The 19122-nt window shown below is 38.5% G+C and overlaps 2 protein-coding genes across 5 annotated transcripts in view; one reads left to right on the plus strand and one right to left on the minus strand.

Annotated features, from left to right (window-relative positions):
• Positions 1-6478: 6478 nt before the first annotated feature.
• SCGB3A1 (secretoglobin family 3A member 1) lies at positions 6479-7863 on the plus strand (the record flags this gene model as incomplete). Its single annotated transcript, XM_081308459.1, has 3 exons — positions 6479-6530; positions 7223-7458; positions 7840-7863. The coding sequence occupies 3 exons, from the start codon at positions 6479-6481 to the stop codon at positions 7861-7863; spliced, it is 312 nt and encodes a 103-aa protein (XP_081164585.1).
• Positions 7864-12700: 4837 nt separating this feature from the next.
• Positions 12701-19122, minus strand: part of CNOT6 (CCR4-NOT transcription complex subunit 6) — a 77395-nt gene continuing 70973 nt past the window's right edge. For all 4 annotated transcript variants that reach the window (XM_081281662.1, XM_081281663.1, XM_081281661.1 and 1 more), the window contains one exon: positions 12701-17218. In XM_081281662.1, the coding sequence (XP_081137788.1) occupies positions 17006-17218 (213 nt within the window). In that variant the 3' untranslated portion in view covers positions 12701-17005. The remainder of the gene's footprint in view (positions 17219-19122) is intronic.

Below are 19122 nucleotides of genomic sequence, written 5' to 3' on the forward strand. Positions count from 1 at the left end.
GGATGTTCTGCTCATGGTTTCTTACCATCTTCACTGTGTGGTCAACTTTATTTTCAAGATTGTATACTTTGTCTTCATTATGTAACATTTTGTCTTCCAAGTGATTTAGTCTGTTGGTGATGTTTTCTATTTGGTTTATTGTTTCCTTTATTTCAAGTATTTCTAGTCCCCTCCCCTGCCCCCCAAATCTCCATCTCTTTCTTGAAGTACTCTTTTGCTACCTATATTTGCTCCCTTAGCTCTTGGTTGGTGTCATCAATGGTTACCTGTATTTGCTCATTTAGGTCATTCTTTAATTCACAGATCATCTTAATTATGTACATTCTGAACTCCTTCTCTGACAGTTAATCAACTGTGCTGTTCATGGATTCTGTTATTGTAGTATCCTGGTTTGTTTGGGGGGTTTCCTCCCTTGTTTTTCTCATGTTGTCTATATGTCTTCCTTTCTTATAGTATGGATCTGAGGTACTACAGTTTCTACCCTATAATCTTGTAGTGTCCATGCAGATTATCTGTACCTCACCTTGATGTTGGCCTTCCAGACCCTGCCAGTGTCCCGTAATGCATGCTACTGCAACTAAAGGTGGTGGTTGCAATAGCAGAGTTAACTCAAGATAGCAGTGGGGGTGTCCCAAGATAGATGCAACCACTTTCAGAGATGGGGCTGAAAGGCTGGACCTTACAATGGCTTTGGGCTGCCTGTTCCAAGATACAGCTGCTTCTAGGCCCTGACTGTTGTAAGGTGAAGGGTACTGTGTGGGGAGGGCCATGGTTGCTGTGTCCCAAGATGGAGGTGGGCTAGGCCTGAGCTCCCAGGTGGGCCCAGAGGGTGGTGCTGGGCCTGACCTGGACCTAAGCTCCTGCATGGGTCAGCCAGTTGGTGGGGGCAGTCCTGGACCTAACTTGGGTCTGAGTTCCCCTATGAGTGGTGGGGGCAGACCTAGGCCTGGGCTCTGGAGTGGACCTGCTGGTCAGTGGAGGTGGTCCTGTGCCAGGGCCTGGGCTACCACATGGGTGGCAGGGTAGGTCCTAGGCCTGGGCCTGGACCCAAAGGTAGGCAGGTTGGGGGACGCAGTTCTGAGCTGGGTCCTGATCTCCAGCATGGGTCTGTAGGTCGGCCAAATCTGGGCCTGGGCTCCCATGCAGGTCGGCAAAGGTGGTCCTACTAGTGGTACAATCTTAATCCATCAATTTGGGAGGCTGAGGCAGGAGGATTGCAAGTCCAAGGCCAGCCTGGTCAACTTAGTGAATCCTGTCTCAAAATAAAAAATTAAAACAGATGGGGAAGTAGCCCAGTTAGCAAGCACCCCTGGGTTCAATCCTCAGTACAAAGAAAAACATAAAAGGGACAGAGAAGGCCTGTACTGGATCAAGTTGAACAGGTCACAACAGTTGGACAAAAGAGGAAGATGAGGTAGATCTGTCAGTGAACAAGGCCCTCCCTTTAAGAGCCCAAGGCTTGAAACTGGTGGGCAAGAGTTATCCAGCTGGGAGAAGCAGTGTGTTGGTGGGAAGGAAGCAGAGAACCAGAATTCCTTCCCTACAGGGTAACTTGCTTCCATCTTTTCCTTCCTTCTATAATTGCACTGTTAAGGGCGTAGTCAACTAGGCACAGGCCATGTCACTGCTCCAGATCTCTGTTGTTATGGCAGGGCTATGTTTCTTTCATACCCAGATATAGTCCCCTGAGGAATGCTTCTAAGAACCATTAAATAGGTCAGTGATAAAGTTGACTCTAAGGAAACACTCATCAAGAATCTTGCCCTGTTCCAGTTTTGACTGGGAAATAGGCTTAGTAATATTGTCCACGCTCTGCAAGTTGGGCTGTGATGAATCCAACACACCATATTTGAGCAATGGAAATGTAGGATGAAGAATGCAGTCTCATCAAAAATCTCTACAATTTTTAAACAACAAAATAAGTCCCCACAGAGAATTGTAATCTAAACCTTCAATCCTCCTGTCTTCTTAGTTGGCTCCACCTCAGCCAGAAAAAAACAAAACAAAACAAAACAAAAAAACAGAATCCTCCCTACCCAGTACCCGTAAGCATTGAGTAGTCTGTGGTCCTTCAACTGTCACTAGGTCTGAGCAGCTGGCCCTGGTACTGGCTAACTTCTCCCCTCTGCTAAGCCTTGATGAACCAAGCCGTACTCTTGTGAGATGCACCTTAGTCAGCTTTCCATCACTGTGAAAAAATGCCTGATAGAATCAGCTTATAAGAAGGAAAGGTTTACTTTGGCTCATGGGTTCAGAATTTTCAGTTCATGGTCAATTGGTTCTATTGCCATGGACCTGTGGTGGCATGGTATGTCATGAAGGGAGCACATGGTGGAGGCCCATTCAGGATGGCTAGAAAATAGAAAAGAGGGGAGAGAACAGAGGGGTGGGGAGGGAAGGAGGGAGCCCTCTCTGAAGTCTAAATATTCTCTTCAAGGTCCCATCCCTAATTTTCTCCCACTGGGCCCCACCTCCTAAATGTTCCACAACCTCCAAATAACACTGTAAGCTGGGGACTAAGACTTTAACACATGGGACTTTGAGGGACATGCAAGACCTAAACTATATAGCAGCACATGTCTTTAAGCAACAAAGAAACAGAAGGGCATATAAGAACATTCCAGCTCCAACATACACATATACACACATATATGAGAGGGAAAGAACAGAAAACTTTCCTAGAGGATTCTCAGTTGCACAGCAGCTTCTTACCAAAGCACCTGCCATCATCTCAAGCAGAGGTGATACTCCAGGAAGGGAACTGTGCAGGCAAGACCCACCTACTGGGTTCACCTGAAGAAACTTCAAACCTAACTGAGGATGTAGCTCAGTTGGTAGACTGCTTGCCTAGTGTGTGTGAGGCTCTGGTTTTAATCCATAGCACTACAAAAAACAATAGGTGAATGCTTTTTCAAAGAAACTTTACACCCTTGCAAACATGGGGAAGTAGAGTACACAGAGGGAGGGAATAAAGAAAAGCAAAATCTACCTTTTTATTGAAAAATAATTATTACATATAGTTATGGGGCATAATGTGATATTTTGATATATATATTTTACAACGATCAAATCAGGCTAATTAACATACCTATCACCTCACTTTTTTTTTGTAGTGAGAACTTTTTTTTCCAGTTGTAGATGGACACAACACCTTTATTTTATTCGGTTTTTAATTTTTTTTTTATGTGGTGCTGGGGATCAAACTCAGTGCCTCATGCATGCTAGGCAGGCGCTCTACCACTGAGCCATAACCCTGGCCCCAGCAATTTTAAAATACTATATTCAATATGTAATTATTAACTGTAGTTTCACAATAGATTTCAAAAAGGATCATAGAGATGGTGTGATCAACAGACACAAAGTTACAAATAAGTTCAGGAGATATACTGTTCAATGTGATGGCTACATTTAATGTATTATATACTTGAAAATAATGAAGAGCAGATTTTAAGTATTCTGAACACACACACACACACACACACACACACCCCCAAAAAAAAACTTAAGGAAATGGTGGATTTAATATATTAATTGGTTGAATTTGGCTATTACACAATTTTAAAACATCATGCTGTAACCATGATGTATATATGTGTATGTGTATATATATATATATATATATATATATATATATATATATATATATTCTTTGTTAATTAAAAAAAATAACCTTAAGCCAGGCAAAGTGGTGCACACCTGTAATCCCAGTGGTTTGGGAGGTTGAGGCAGGAGGATAATAAATTCAAAATCAGCCTCAGTAATTTTAGTGAGACCCTAAGCAACTAAAAATAAAAAGGCTGAGGATATCACTCTGTGATTAATACCCCTGAGTTCAATTCCCAGTACCAAATAAATAAATACAATTTAAAAATAAAAATAAACTGGGTGTGGTGGTGCTTGCCTGTAATCCCAGCAGTTTGGGAGCCTGAGGCAGGAGGATCGTGAGTTCAAAGCCACCCTCAACACTTAGCAAGGCCTAAGCAACTTAGACCATCTCAAAATATAAAAAGGGATAGGGATGTATCTCAGTAGTTAAGCACCCCTGGGTTCAATCCCTAGCACCAAACAACAAACTACATTCTTCCAGTGTAATTGAAATGTTATACCCCATCACCAACATCTCCAATTCCTACCACCTGCCCCCGGTCCCTGGTAACCACTATTCAACTCTCCATTTCTATGAGTTCACCTTTTTTAGATTTTTCATAGAGAACAGTCATCCCTCAGTATGCATGGGGGATCCTCTTCAGATACCAAAATCTGTGAATATTCAAGTTCCCTCTATAAAACACTGTAGTATTTGCATATAACCTCCACACTTCCTCCCATATACTTTAAATCACCTCTAGACAACATGATCCCTAATGCAAAGCAAATGCTATGGAAGCAGTTGTTATAATATATTGTCATACCATGAAACATCAGTACACATTTGCTGCAGACGCACTGTTTTCTCCATATTTTTGATTTGTAGTTGGTTGAATCCATGAATACAGAACCTGCAGATGTAGGTGGCTGTTATTTGTCTTTCACTACATCTCACTGGTTTCAAACTGGGAGAACCCTCTCAGGTATGTCTGCTTTTATTCTCCACGTTTTGTTGTTCATTCACTTGGAAACCAGGCTCCACTCTGGAAAGCCCACAGGCTTCCACATGGTTGTCATGGAGAAGCATCCTTGTTATTGCTCTCTTTCCAGAGCCCTCTGCTTGTGGGCAAGGCACTTACCCTGACCAGTGGAAGATGGTACAGCAGTCTACCCATATCTGAGGAATACAATCCAAGATTTCCAGGGAATACATGAAACCTCAAATAATGCCAAACTGTTTCCCCCAATATGTCCTACTGGTTGCCACAGAGTGCCAGAGTTATCTTCCATGTTTTAGGCCCCGGTGCCTCCTTTTCATTACCAGTCTTGTGGTTTGGGACCATTCTTAAGTAAAACACATGTTATTTGAATACAAGCACTGCAATACTGCAAGTCAATCACACAGCTGTGTTACTGACAGGTGGGTAGCTCATACAATGTGGATGCCTTAAACAAATGGATGATTTACAACCTGGGTGGGATGGAGTGGAAAGGCACCACATTTTATCACATTACTGAGACTGGCATGCAATTTAAAAATTATGATTTATTTCTGATATTTTCCATTTATTATTGTTTAAATCAAAGTTGACCACATAGAGCAAAGCCATGGATAAGGCGGGACTATGGTAATTAGATCAGTAGGTCTTGGCTTTTCAGGAGGGTAGGTGGCCCATGAGTAGCAAATGCCCCCTTGAGAAAACAAGGCTCAGGCCCTCTGGGTGTGGCCACAAAGACCACTATGTTCATAGTAACAAAGGTGGCTTTTCTCTTATCTCATAAGCAATATTCATTCCAGAAAACCCCTTGCAAGCTGATGAATAATCACTACCTTTAAAAATGTATTTTCCATTGGAATTATTTCTCCAATGACCAACAAAACATAAACATCAAAGTCCTAGCTTATAATGCAAAGTTTCCCAGACCAAATAGTCGATTAAAATTGTTAGAAACAGCAGAGAGAGTGCACACACTAGTCAGCTATGAAGAAACCACAGGCTGTCTGCAGGTGAGATTTGACCAGTGTGAGACTTATTGCCATGGCAGCACAGGGGTGGCTGGCAAGCTATCCCTGCCACAAAAGTCAAGGCATGCTTCTGTGTCATGGTAGGGGTATTCTAAGATACTCCCCCAAAGTTAGCTCCTCCCACTGATGAGCCTGTTTCAGGGGTATCAATGTTTTTCCTCCATCTGTCATTTCTGCAGGTGACAGATGATTAAGGAATATTTCAGAGAAATCTACAGGTTTCAAAGCATCAGTGACTATGGCCCAACCAAAGAGGTGGCCAGGAGTAAGGCCTGATCATCTGGGGAGGTTACATGAACTTTCCTCTTTCCTGACTCAACTATTCTGGCTTCCCCAGGACATGAGGAGCCCCAGTGCATAACATTTCCATGGTATGGGATCAGGGACCCATACCATGTCACTTAATTGAAGCAAGATTTGGGTCACAGATCAGCTGTTTCACAATGTGCTCTGCAAGCTCCCAACCTACGCATATCACCCAGCCTCTTGCCTGTGTGGGAAGTCTCTTCTCCACCTGGGCCTGTGCCCTAGTGCTTATACTGTGGTGAGGGCAAGGTGGGGTCAGACCACAAAGTAAGGGTGCCAGCCTGGGTGGGCCTTGTGGAGACAAAACACACACTGTGGCCTAGGAGACCATGCCAAGAGGAAATTCCTAAGACATAAAATGGAGTCAGGAATTGAGGGGGCATGATCTTCTCAGGACCCATCAGCCAGAGCAGGAAGTTGGCTGCACCTCTGCCTATTAGCTGAGCAAACAATGCATCTCAAGAAGATGGGGTGAGGCCCCAACTCTGGGTATATGAAGCCCTCAGGGCCTGGCTCTTGTTTAAGGTCCCGAAGGCATCCACTAAGTCCTACTCTGCCATGAAGCTCATCATCACCTTCCTGGTGTTCTACCTGTCCCTACTCAACTATGGTGAGTGGCCTTGGGGCCTTGGCATAGGATGGACCTGCCACAGACGTCTGCTCTTCCCTGGCCCCTACTCCAGACAGTCCTGACGCTGCTGCCTCTGTAGTGCACAAGGCTACTCATATTGGTCCTTTCTGCTTTGCCTCTGGTGCTCTGGCTGTTCCTTCCAGGGTTTCCTGTCTTTTTCCTTCCTGTGGCCTTAGAAACCTTCCAGGGTCAGCCATGCCTGAAAGAGACCTTAGGCTTTCTCTCACCACACTGCCTGACTAGGTTACTCATTTCACCCACCAACATCAGGCTTTCTCCAGTCTTGGACTAGTCCAAGTGTCAGCCCTGATTTAGGAACAACCATCTGTTCTGTCTGGTGAATGTCCCCTCAACCTCCAAGGCACAGTATGAATGTACTCTCCCCCTGGAAAGCCTGCCCTCTAGCCTATGCAGAGATCACTTCTTTCTCCACCTCCAGACCACTTCCCATAGATCTCTTTGCAGCCATCTCCTATTTACGTGGCCACTTCTCCCTATTTCCGCCTGTCTCGCAGACTTGGCACAAGGCAACCATCTGTGAGGAAATAGGGAGATGGTCTGGGCAAGCTTTGAAACTTCCCTTTGAAAGTGTCCTCTCAAAGAAAGGTCCTCAGCTAGGGTCCTCGGAATCCACTGTGTACAGGTGTTGAGTTCTTCCTATGTGTTGACAGGTGACAGTTTCTTCGTGGACTCGGTGGTTAAGCCTGTAGCCCAACCTGTAGCTGCTGTAGCTCCTGCTGTGGAAACTGTGGCTGGGGCTGTGCCCAAACTCCCATTCACCTACTTCAACCCCCTGAAGATCATGCTGGCCAGCCTGGGCATCCCAGTGGAGCACCTCATTGAGGGTTCCAGGAAGTGTGTCACTGAGCTGGGCCCCGAGGCCGTGGGGGCTGTGAAGACACTGCTGGTAACAAAGGCAACCTAGGAACCCCTTCCTGTGTTGCTGTCCCTCCCTGGTTTCTCAAAATTGTTTAAGAGGCATCCAGTTCTGTTAGGGAGACCGTGCTTCTTGTCCTGCTCCAACAAGCCATACTCCTGGAGTGCTGTGACCTTGGGTGTGAACCAGGTTGACCATATGTGAGCTATGGGGGCTGCAAAGGGCCCAAGTAGGGCACAGTAAGGATCTCACAAGGAGGCTGCCAGTGGGCTGTGGCACTTTGTCCTGGTGCCAGCAGCTGTGCATGCCTTCATGACTTGAGTAGCCTCAGGTGCCTAGGGCCTCATGTCAGCTCTTCCTGGTAGCAGTGAAGCGGAAGGGGCACACTCAAACTTGTTTTCTCTTTTCCAGGGGGCACTGACATTCTTTGGTTGAGCCAAGGCAGGAGTAACTCTACCTGAGAACAAGCTGCTGCCCACTGGCAAGGGCTAGAAATCCAGCCGCTGGTCCTGAAAACGGCCACATCCTTTATCTTCCTTAATAAATCTGGCTAAGAGCAGTTTCGCAGTTGTTTGTTTTTTTTTTTTTTTTTTTCCTTCTGAAAGTCAATCCCCATAGGGGACCAAGAACACCTAATACTCCAGATTAGGTAGGTAGGTAGGGTGTTTGTGAGAAGGAAGGAGGGAGGGAAAGAGAAGCTGGGGAGAAGATGAGGGAGAGAGAAAGAAAGGGGAAGAAAGCCAGCCAGAAATTAAAGGTGACTGGAATTCAGTTAAATTGGGTGTGGAAACTGGGAAATTTTTCTTTAAACATTCTGCAAAATTGACATTATAACCATGTAAATATTCTACATTGCTACAAAAGACCAAAATCTTTTAAAAGGCAACCTCTATAAAGTTGAAATAAAAACAAGAAACTTAAGTTTCTTTTAGTGGCAGAAGCACTACAGAGCATCTATTTCAAGTAATGTGAAAATACAGTACTATACATCATGGGGGATGCTATCCCAGCCCCATTCTTTACGTGTTGTTATGAATCATATACTATGTGAATGCCACTGATACCTGAGATTTCTGGAACAGCTAAAAGGAGATACTAATTTAATATCATTAAGGTTAAGTAAAAACGTTAAGAGACGAGTGCTCCATGTCTGGAGAGGTTACAGATATGAAGAAAAGAGGCTAGGCTCAACAGCATGGCTTCCAAGAAAGCAGCAGATTTTTAAACAATGCTATCTGCAGAAAGCTCAATATGATCCCACATAGACTAGAGTATCTTCAAGGACAAATCCCTTCAGATTCCCGGGGGGGGGGGGGGGGGGGAGTGTCTGTTCTTTCCGTAGTCAAATGAATCTTTTAGAGGTTTCCCAAACCACTGTTTATCAGCCAATCAAGAGAGCTAAATCTGAAACCTGTACAAAAGCTCCCTATGATACATGTACCATGGTATAAACTTCTATTTTTGTCAGCCCTTAACATCTACCTCTGAATTTCATGCATTTCTACTTCACAGGGTAATTATTTTATATGTACTAGCAGCAACATACAACAATATTTAGTGTTAAAAAAAAGTAGGGCTCAAGATCAGAACTGACCCATTTTATCTTGGGGGACAGGTTCTCATCTCTATTCCCTAAAAGACTCTAGACTAGAAATTGACTCATTAGTAGAAGACAGAATTCTTGCATCTAGATTTTGGTCTCTAGATATTACTTCCCACTTTAGGAACCAGGAATCGTTGGATCAATGGCTGATTCCAGGTCTGGAGCAGGAAACAAAAAAGAATTTCTCATAAGAGGAGGCTGCTACCAAGATTATCAGGATTTACCCAAAAGACCCAAGAAGCCAATCTGAATAAAGCTCCCATCAGCTGAAGATGAGTTAATTTAGAACACTAGTAATGGTAATGGCTGCACCAGACAAAATTCATCCAGTGTTATAAATGCACACATATTTGATAGAGGGAAGAACCTGCTTATTTCGTTACCTTTGGAGGACACAGGGAAACCAATTCATTACTTTGAAAACTGATAATCTGTGCCACAGGTCACCAACATTTGATTATTTTTTTTGTTTCACAAAATGTAAACAAAGGAATGATAAAAAAAGGCAGCCACTTTTCAACCTGTAGTAAATCAATGGATATAGGGACGTTGATAAGGTTGCTAATACCACAGAAAGATAATACACACAACATACACCTAATAAAAGTATATAACACCTTTGAAGCAGTTAGTCTTAGATCTGTCTGGTTTTGATATCAGTGTAGTGATACTGGACTCAGGATGGGTTAAGTTTTCCTTCTCTATTTTTAAGAATTTAAAATTGATATCTAATGTTAATAGTAATGTCCTCCCCTTCATGTGTGCAGTTGTGGTATTTTTCCTGTTCAGCTTAAAGGCTCACAAATTTTGCTGATCTTTCCAAAAAAACCTAATTTTTAGATTTTGATTTTTCCATGTTATTCTTTTTTATTCTATGAATCTCTGCTCTAATCCTTAATCCTTGTTATTTCCTTCTTAACACTTGCTTGGTTTAGATTTGGTTGGCTGTTTATCTTATGATGAAATGTTCTTTGAATTCTCTTTAACATAAGTCTTTACAACTATAGTTTTCCCTTTAAACATCATTTTGATGCATACCATGTTTTGGTATGTTATCTTTTCACTTATTTCAGAGAATGCTCCAATTTCCTTTTTCTTTGACCCACTGTTTATTTAGGAATGCTTTACCTTCCCTATAATTCTGAAGTTCCCAACTTTGTATCTAACTTTGTCTCAATGACTGGAGAATATACTCTGTATAATTTCAATCTTCAATTTAGGTCTGAATTAGGATATATATAGTATAGCAACCCCAGCTGTCTCCATAAAATACTCAGATAAATAAATACCATATAATGTTACTGATCATTAGTAAATGTTGGTTACAATCAAATCCATTCTTTGACATCAACTGGCTATTAGTTTATGTATAATATGAACAAGTAATGAAACGATTATCTTATACGATATAACAGGTAAAAATGGTCCTATAATCAAGTTTCATTTAACAAAGAAATATTTTACTGTGCCAGTCACACTACTCATAATTCAAGTGTTCAAAAGTCTCTCATGGTTCAGGTCTGCTAACGAACAGAGTTAATCCTTCACACAAGAAAAAAAAATGTGTTTAGAATTCTTGGATCCCTTTGATCTGTTAAGTATTGCTCTATTTATATACCTTCTAATGCTTAGTCTTACCAGTAACCTCTCTGGAAGGCAGTTTATACCTAAAACCATTTTCAGTAATATAAAAAGCCTTAAAAAATAAGCTTTTAAAAACAATTTACTTTCTGTAATTAGTTATTTAGTAAGGGCTAAATCTGAATTTAATTCAGACTAAAATCTGAATTAAAAGTAACATGAAATGGTGTAACAAATGAAAAAAATCTTTTGACTAAATACCTTTGTCAAATCAATAAATGAAAGTGGAGGGCCAAGAACACAGCACATACTGAATCAGGGTTTACTCTAATGAAAACAATGAGTCTTATGTCTCTTCACCCACCTGCAAGGTAGAAATTGAGGTTCTCATTAATTCTATTTCAAATTCCCCTTCTTTTTATTCTTCTCTGCAAGCCCTCATCAGTTTAAAATATGTCAACTGAACCACACCAGAAGCCAGCTTAGTCTGACACCAATTAGTCTTATTTTTTTCATCCATTCAATACAGTATTGCTTGGTGGTATCTTCCTAAAACAAAAATCTAGCAATGCTACTCCCATTTAAAACCTGTGTGGCTCTTTACATCACCTACTGGATGAAGTTCAAACTTTTGACATGTTGGTCATGTTCTAAAGGCACCTCCGACTTTACTCATCATGTTCCAGTCCAGTCACTTCACTGGTGTATTTTGTACTCATTGGCACACATTATGCTCAAAATCCATTCCATTTATAGTTAAAGATATTCCAAAAGGCCTTTATTAGGAGTTTCCATTATTCATCCTGGAAAGAAGCTCTTGGTCCTTCAAAATACAGCTCAGAGATTACCTCTGAGAGATTTTCCAGGCTTGTGTAGATTGTTGCTCCCTACATAAATGGTGTATCTGTAGCATTTATTGCATTAGATTATAATGATCAACGAGGCACAAAGATTGTACCTGTAAATATCTACTTCCAAACTAAGCATAACATCTACAATTCCAAATGTTATGTAATTCTCAATTACAATTGAGTCTTGCATGAGTATATGAACAACAAAAGTGGTTTGACATTAACCATCATGATTCACCAATGGACCAATGATATGTAGTCCTTTCACCCACTGAATCTGTACCTAGCAGCTTAGATTCACTTTGCTAATGAAGCTGGAAAGTACCAGACAATAAGAATTCTTGAAGCCCATATCAGGTCACATTCATAGAGTAAATAAGCAAAAGTTTCTTGAGTTAGATCCAAAATAATTTGGACAGACTAGAGAGATTGGAAGTTTGCAGCTAAAACAAAACAAAATATCTTATTTATGTGGAAATGTTACATATGTTAAGGAAACCACAGAAACTGGCTTTTAATCTACCCTATAATCCAGCACTTTTCTAAATTCTTAGCTATAGAGTGGCTAGACTCTAAACTTAAAGAACTTAATAATATTCTGACTTATGGCTATTATTCAGGGCAAATTTACTTATAAAATATTCTTCAAATCATCCTGAATTCTAACAAAAGTCATCTTTTACTAAATTTTTGCAAAGTATCCTGTTATGATAAAATTATCTTTCCAATATTTGTGCAAACTTATTTTAAAATTGACCGAAATTTAAAATAAGTAAATATTAGCCAAAAAGAAATCTTTGTATATACAAGGTCACACCGTTACCCCAAACCTGATGTTATTCTGAATATATTTCAATTCACGTTTCTTTAGGTACTTATTCCTCTAAAAAGAATACTGATTAGAATTTATAAAATAACATGGCACCCATACTTTCGTTATCTTTTTTATACTTGTTTTTGCACAATTATATGGCAAAACTAGTAGTAAGAATGGGACATCTCAGCAAACATTTATTTTCTCTAAACTGCCTCCTGATTCTAAATGATTTTTTTTTAATCCAGCACCCACATGAAATTTACATTTACTGTTAGAGAACTAGTTCCTAAAAAGCAAATCAATGTTTTCTCAATTATAATTATCCCCACATCTGAAGACTTAGAAAGTCACACATTTTTAAAGGTTACACATACAACAAAATAAACATGTACCATGTAAACATTTAATAAATTAGTATAATCCCAACACAATGTTTGCTACTGTATTTAAACGCATTTATTTAAAATATGTCAACCTCCTTCCAAAAGATGTAAGACACATCAGTCCATTTCTTATATTATGAGGTATATGGCAACAACAAAAATCCTAAATTCAAAAAGATCATCAGGTGCCTAAATATAACATTGAACTTTGGCAAATATATGAGTGTTACACAGAATAAGACAGCCAATAAGGAAATACATATGTTTACACCATTTCCCCATATCGTGGCCCTGTCCCCATTTACTCATCCCTTTGAAAGGGTGAGTTATAACCCTGTCCCAGATGACTGAAAATTTTAAATATGTGGTCTGCTGATTAACAGTTATTTTTCTCAAACCTAAGTACTACAACTATACAAATTACACTTTTAAAATATTTGAAACAGATATTGAATTTATTGGTTGGCTATGAGTAGGAAAATACATCAGTAAAGAAAAGAGACCCTGTATATAAATATAATACTAGCTAGTTACAATTTGACCAAATAGGTTCCACTGAAAAGAACAGTAAAAGCCCTTGTTACCACCAGTCCATATGGTATAAATTCAGTTTCCCATTACCCTTATCAAAGAGCTGCCTAGGCAAATGTGACATTCTTAGAGCTTAGTGCAGATAATGTGCTGGGTTTTGATATATGAATGGTAAACAAGAGATAGTCCAGTGCATTACACAATATAATGTACTGTGAGTAAAATGACTAGATACTCTATTTTAGACACCACATCAACATACCAGTTTTTAAAATTTATGTAACCAAAAAGAAGAGCAAAGCAAACATCTTAAAATATACTGCTTTTGATTGGGGGAGAAAAACTTGCTTAAGGTGTTCTATGAATTATCTGCAGTGTATGTACTGAATATTCTGAATGAATCATTAAAGACTACTTTGCCTAGATTGGCTTTTGTCCTTATATGACATGGCCCCCAACCCTCTTATCATGATGGAAATTAATTCCATAAGTTTAAATAGTAAAAATGTGGAACTCTAAAATTTGAATGTTATTTTTGAAAATCTGAATCTTAGAAGAGCTTTGAAATTACAATTTCAATATTCAGAAGTGCATTTTACCAAATTTAATGATGTCCTTAGGTTTCAAAAGTGCTAACCCTAAAAATGTTTTACTGGTTGTTACCAAATCAAATAAAAATACAAACAAAAACACATTTCTTGGAGATGTTCTTTGCTTATCTTCTGGGACTATTAAAGTTGCAATCAATTTATTTCTATAACTGTAGTTTAAATTACACCATAAATTAATCTTGATGAACATTATTTTAAATTCTCAAAGCATAAATAATCACCACAAATATGGTAAACTGTACTTCAAGAGATTTACAACAGGAATTGAGTGCCTCCAAATTTCTCATCTTTAAAACAGAAAACACGGCCCATATTTTCTGTAAAACATTCCTAATTTGGATTTATCCTACAGGAACACTGAAATTACATTATGGCAAAACATTAAGTATGTTCCTGACAGAATTTCTGAAAAATAATCTACATTGTGAAAACAGACTAGTTTTATTGCATTTTAGTAAGTATAGATTACTGGAAATTATTTGGGACACAGAAAACATTAAAACATAAGACCTTGCTTAACAAAAGTATAATCTATTTTGGTGCGATTGTTTATTCTCTATAGACTCAAAATATTTTCTTTCTCTTTTGAAGGTTATAGTTGTAAATCTACAACACTCTTGGTTCAATTTATCACTATCTACACAGAGGCTGTTCAAGCTGACCCACAGAATGTGGTATGCCTGAAAGAGGCAAAACCAAGTATTTTCAAGACATAACAGGCCATTATATCTTAATATGCTGTCCCCAAATTCAAATATATTGTAGACAATAACAAATACAGATGAAAACATTATGTGTAAAGCTCAAACCTTTAGCATCTAACAAGTGCACTCTAGTTCCAGCATCTATGAAAAGAATACATATTTCATTAACACATATAAAATGAGTTAAGTGCTCCTCCACTCCCTTTCCACAAAGCTCTCTGGACCCGTGATTACATAATGCAGGTCATAGGAAAAGCGGCTTCCTTGGTCTCATCAGTCCAACCAGCTCCAGCTCACCCTCACTGGAAAACTGGAAATTCTCATGATGCACACGTTACCAACACAGTGTTTAGGAAAAATAAGTAAACATACCTTTATTCACACTTAGAAAAAAAAAAAAAAAGAAAAAAGAAACCAAACCAAACCAAAACTAACATACCATAAAAAGTTATGTACTGGTTCTACATGTTTTCCAATGTACTGATTATAAACTGGATATGTTCGTGTCACTAAAACTTAAAAAAAGAAAGAAAGAAAGAAAGAAAGAAAGAAAGAAAGAAAGAAAGAAAGACCATCACAACAAAATCTTTAAAAAAAAAAATAAAACAAAACATAAAACTTAAAGGAAAAGCCAGGTCCAAGACAAAAGATTCAAGATCAAAACCTTTTGAAGAATTTCTTCAGGAAAAAAAAAAAAAGAAAAAGAAAAAATCATTTATTTAAACAGTATATAATTTTATTTTTCTCTTAAAAAACAGAATAAGCACATTTAAGTGCTGAATGTTTTTCATAAAATTTTAAGTCATTATCCAAAATGACTCATTCTCTGTATAAAAATTGTTAATAACACTCAACAATTTTTTTCTTAATGCTCACATGGTGTCCTTTTGCTCCCCTGCCTGCAGTTGAAACAAAAGCAGTTAGCTCCCTCTGAATTCATTTGATTTTTGAGAGATGAATGAATGAGAACAGAACATATACAATTTAACTTTGCACAGTTAAAGCTGGCTTTAATCTCAAATCTACTAATGGCACTATGGGCAAAACACAGGGTACATATAACTTTTATCTTGGTTGACACTAAAATGACTTAGTCACTTTAAAAATGATCTGAAGAATTGCCTTAGGGACCTGTTTTGAAAACACATCTAATTCATACTGCTTCATGAATGGAAAATTACTTTTTCTTAAAAAAGGAATGATTAAAAAACATACATAAGGAATACATAGATAACCAAAAATAATTCACATGATAGTAGTATTCTGGGTGACAAACAGCACTGTGTAATGACACCTAGAAGCAGTGCTTGGGTCTGGTGTACAAAGACCCAGGGACCCACCCTATGAACATATTCCAAAATATGATATTCAATGCTTCACAATGAGAAAAAAGCCACAGCTCATACAAAAGCATTTTCATAAAATTCTCACAAATGTTAAACAGTATTTAAAAAATATAAAAGAGGATGCACAGATTTTTCTCTGCATGCACAGGCAGTGCTTGGTGAGAACAAATTTAGGCAGGCACAGTGGAGATAGGACAGGAAGTGTCTCAAAGAGGAGTTAAGAAGCTGTACCTAAGCAGCTATAAGTTTATAACTTAAAAACAGTTAAAGGTTTAAAAATATCAGAATGTACATATAATCAACCATCACATTCAGTCCATAAATGCCTACAGATCACTGTTCAGCTTATCTGTCCTGGTAGAGAGAGAGTTTTTGAAAAAATTCAGGAATTCATGAATAAGTTGCTGCTGGTCCAAGAAAACGTCCTAAGGTTTAAAGCAGACTTAGATTTAAAGAACAATTGTTCTCAATTTAAAAATAAAGTAGTACAAAAGGGCTAACAAAACCCTAACAGTGCAAATCATTGCAGAGAAAGTCTGTTGCAACTCTTTTACAAGCTGGCCTTAAGAACACAGGAAACAGGATTTAAAAAAAAAAAAAAAAAAAAAAAAACAATTTAGCCTTAGTTTACAATACAATCATTTTCAAATCTGATTTTTTTAAGTATAAAAATTTCATAAATCAGGTCTTCTGTGGATCATATACAATCATCAAGGCTAAATTCTATATTTTACAAACAAGTCTGAAAAAGGAGGAAGTTTGGAAGAATGGTCTCTGGATGTTACTACTGGCCTCAAAAAAGTAGTGCTACAGATTTCTGTGCAAAGAGAATATGCTGTTCAAACATTTTCCTATTTCAAGGCATGAAAATATTATACTGGATAGAAGAAACAGGAAAATTACTTGTAACAAATTAAAGATAGGTGCAAACACACCAATCCCTGTCTAGCAGTAATATAAAGCATATTGGGCTCAGAATTTGTCTGTTGTTAGCACCTGGCTTTCATACTTTATCCTTATTTCAAATAATCAGATTGAAAATTCAAATCATCATTAAGAAAAATCCCTAGTGGCAATACCTCACTTCCCTATATTCAGATTTTTCACAAGTTTACAAATAAAACTGAGGTTATCCTCTGTAGGTACTTGACTACCTCCTGCCAGGAAGGTGAATGCCATTAACTTGGGGCAGGAAAGGCAGTAAGAGCTCCAGTTGTGCAAAAAGTGAGAAGTGGTCTGAGGGGATAAGTGGGTGTGGGCAGCCACTGATATTATTCTCAATTAGCCAATGGTGGTCCAGAGGTCCCAGGATGCCTAAAGTGTTCAGTTGAGGTTTAGAATAGAAGATGTAGTCAATTATACCCTGAAAAACAAGAAACAAGAAAAAAAATAATAAAAAAAAGACAAGACCCCACGTAAGATAACGCTGAAATACTGAATGTTTTCAAGACATACCCTTACATTTACATGTTTGGTAAACAAAACAAATTTACTAGCTTATGGGAAGAGGTAGTATTATAGAAACCACATGGTCCCAAGAATGTCAAATTTAGCACCACAAAACATTCTTTTTATCTGGATCTTTACCAAATATACTATTGAAACTTCGTGATACTGAATCTTTGTGATACTACCTCTGCTTCGCTTTGTTAACTTCCCCTTGCTCATTACTCTACTACCATAGAAACCTTTTGGGTGGGTGGAGGAAGAAAGTATCTTGTAGATGCTAAATTTTTTCCTGTCCCAGGGATTACATACATGCTATCTCTTCTGCCCCAAACACTTTCTTTTATTTGTCATCTGGTTAGTTACTCTTATTCTTCAAATGTTAGGTTCATTTTCCAAAGATCTTCCTAAATCCTGCTCCCACTCAATACTTTGACCCATTAATTTTCTTCCCTTGCTAATGATCATCCCAAGTTGTAATTACAACTTCTTTTGTGTGACTGAAACCTACTACAGTCCTCATGTTGACTGTCCCCCAAAGGTCCATGTGTTTAAAGGCTTGGTCTCTAGAGTGAAATTCTATTGGGGGTGATCCTATAGACCTGTAAGAGGTAGGGTCTTATGAGAGGTCCATAGGTCACTGAAGGCATGCCTTGAAGGAATTATGTGATCGGTATCCCTCTTCTTTCTTTTTCTCTGATTTTGCTTCCTGGTTTTTGAGGGAATCAGTTTGCTCTGCCATCCCCTCCCACCATGATGTGCTTGCCGCTGCCTCACCAAAGATTCCAAAGCCATGGGGCTACTCAATCATGTACTAGGAGCCTCCAAAACTGTGAACCAAAATAAAACTTTATAAAATTATCTCAGGTATTTACAGGAAGTTGACTAATATAAGACCTGTCTCTATAGTATTTAGCACATAGTTATGGATCTGCTGTTTTTGCCCTTCTCTTCCCATAACTTCAGCCCCTTCTCTACCTGCTTTTGGCCAAAAGCACTGAAGCATACAAATGCCTTCTTCCTATCTCTATACTAGGAACAGAAATAAGAGGGAGGGTGAGTGGGGAAACAAACAAATCTATACTGTCTCCTACCCTTTGATTATTACTCTTGTCTTTCTTCAATCGTCTGCCTAAGAATCTAAAAGGAAGGAGCTCTTAAGGACAACAGAAGTCATAATTTCCACATTTTAAGGTGCAAGAGCTCCTAAGACTCTGCCTAAACTCTGGTTTATATTCTAATAGACAAAAATGGAAACTGGGATGTAGGAAAACAGAAATGCAGAAAATAACTAAAAATGGCAACTGAACAAAGTGACATAGCTCTAAACAATCAATGATCTCAAAAATGTAAGAGAGATGCTCCACTACTATAAGCTGTTAATTGTGTAAGAGACACAAATATATTTTAGAAACACTTAAAATTGGCTAATATAAACCATATTATGGCATCCAAAGAATTACAGTTTCATTTAAAATAGACTATAAAAGGATGCCTCATCTTACTTGATAGCAGTATTATAATACTGCATATACAGCTATTAGTAATGAACAAGTAAGAAACATAATTATTCCCGAAAGGTAAAAGATAACTCAGGAATTGATTTACTACCATTATTTCATGTGACTTCTCATGTTGGGAAATATTTTAACAGTACTGAGAAAATAACGATGAGACATTAATCATATAAGGAATTCTACAGAAGAGCAATTAAAAGTATATTGCTTTCAAAGAATTTGCTTAATTCCAGTTTGAACACATACCTACATTTTAAAACTTAACTGAAATGACAAGACTTGCTGGTAAAAGTGAGGTTTTTAA

The sequence above is a fragment of the Spermophilus citellus genome (assembly GCF_964194105.1).
Source record: "Spermophilus citellus genome assembly, chromosome: 1".
Taxonomy (NCBI): Eukaryota; Metazoa; Chordata; class Mammalia; order Rodentia; family Sciuridae; genus Spermophilus; species Spermophilus citellus.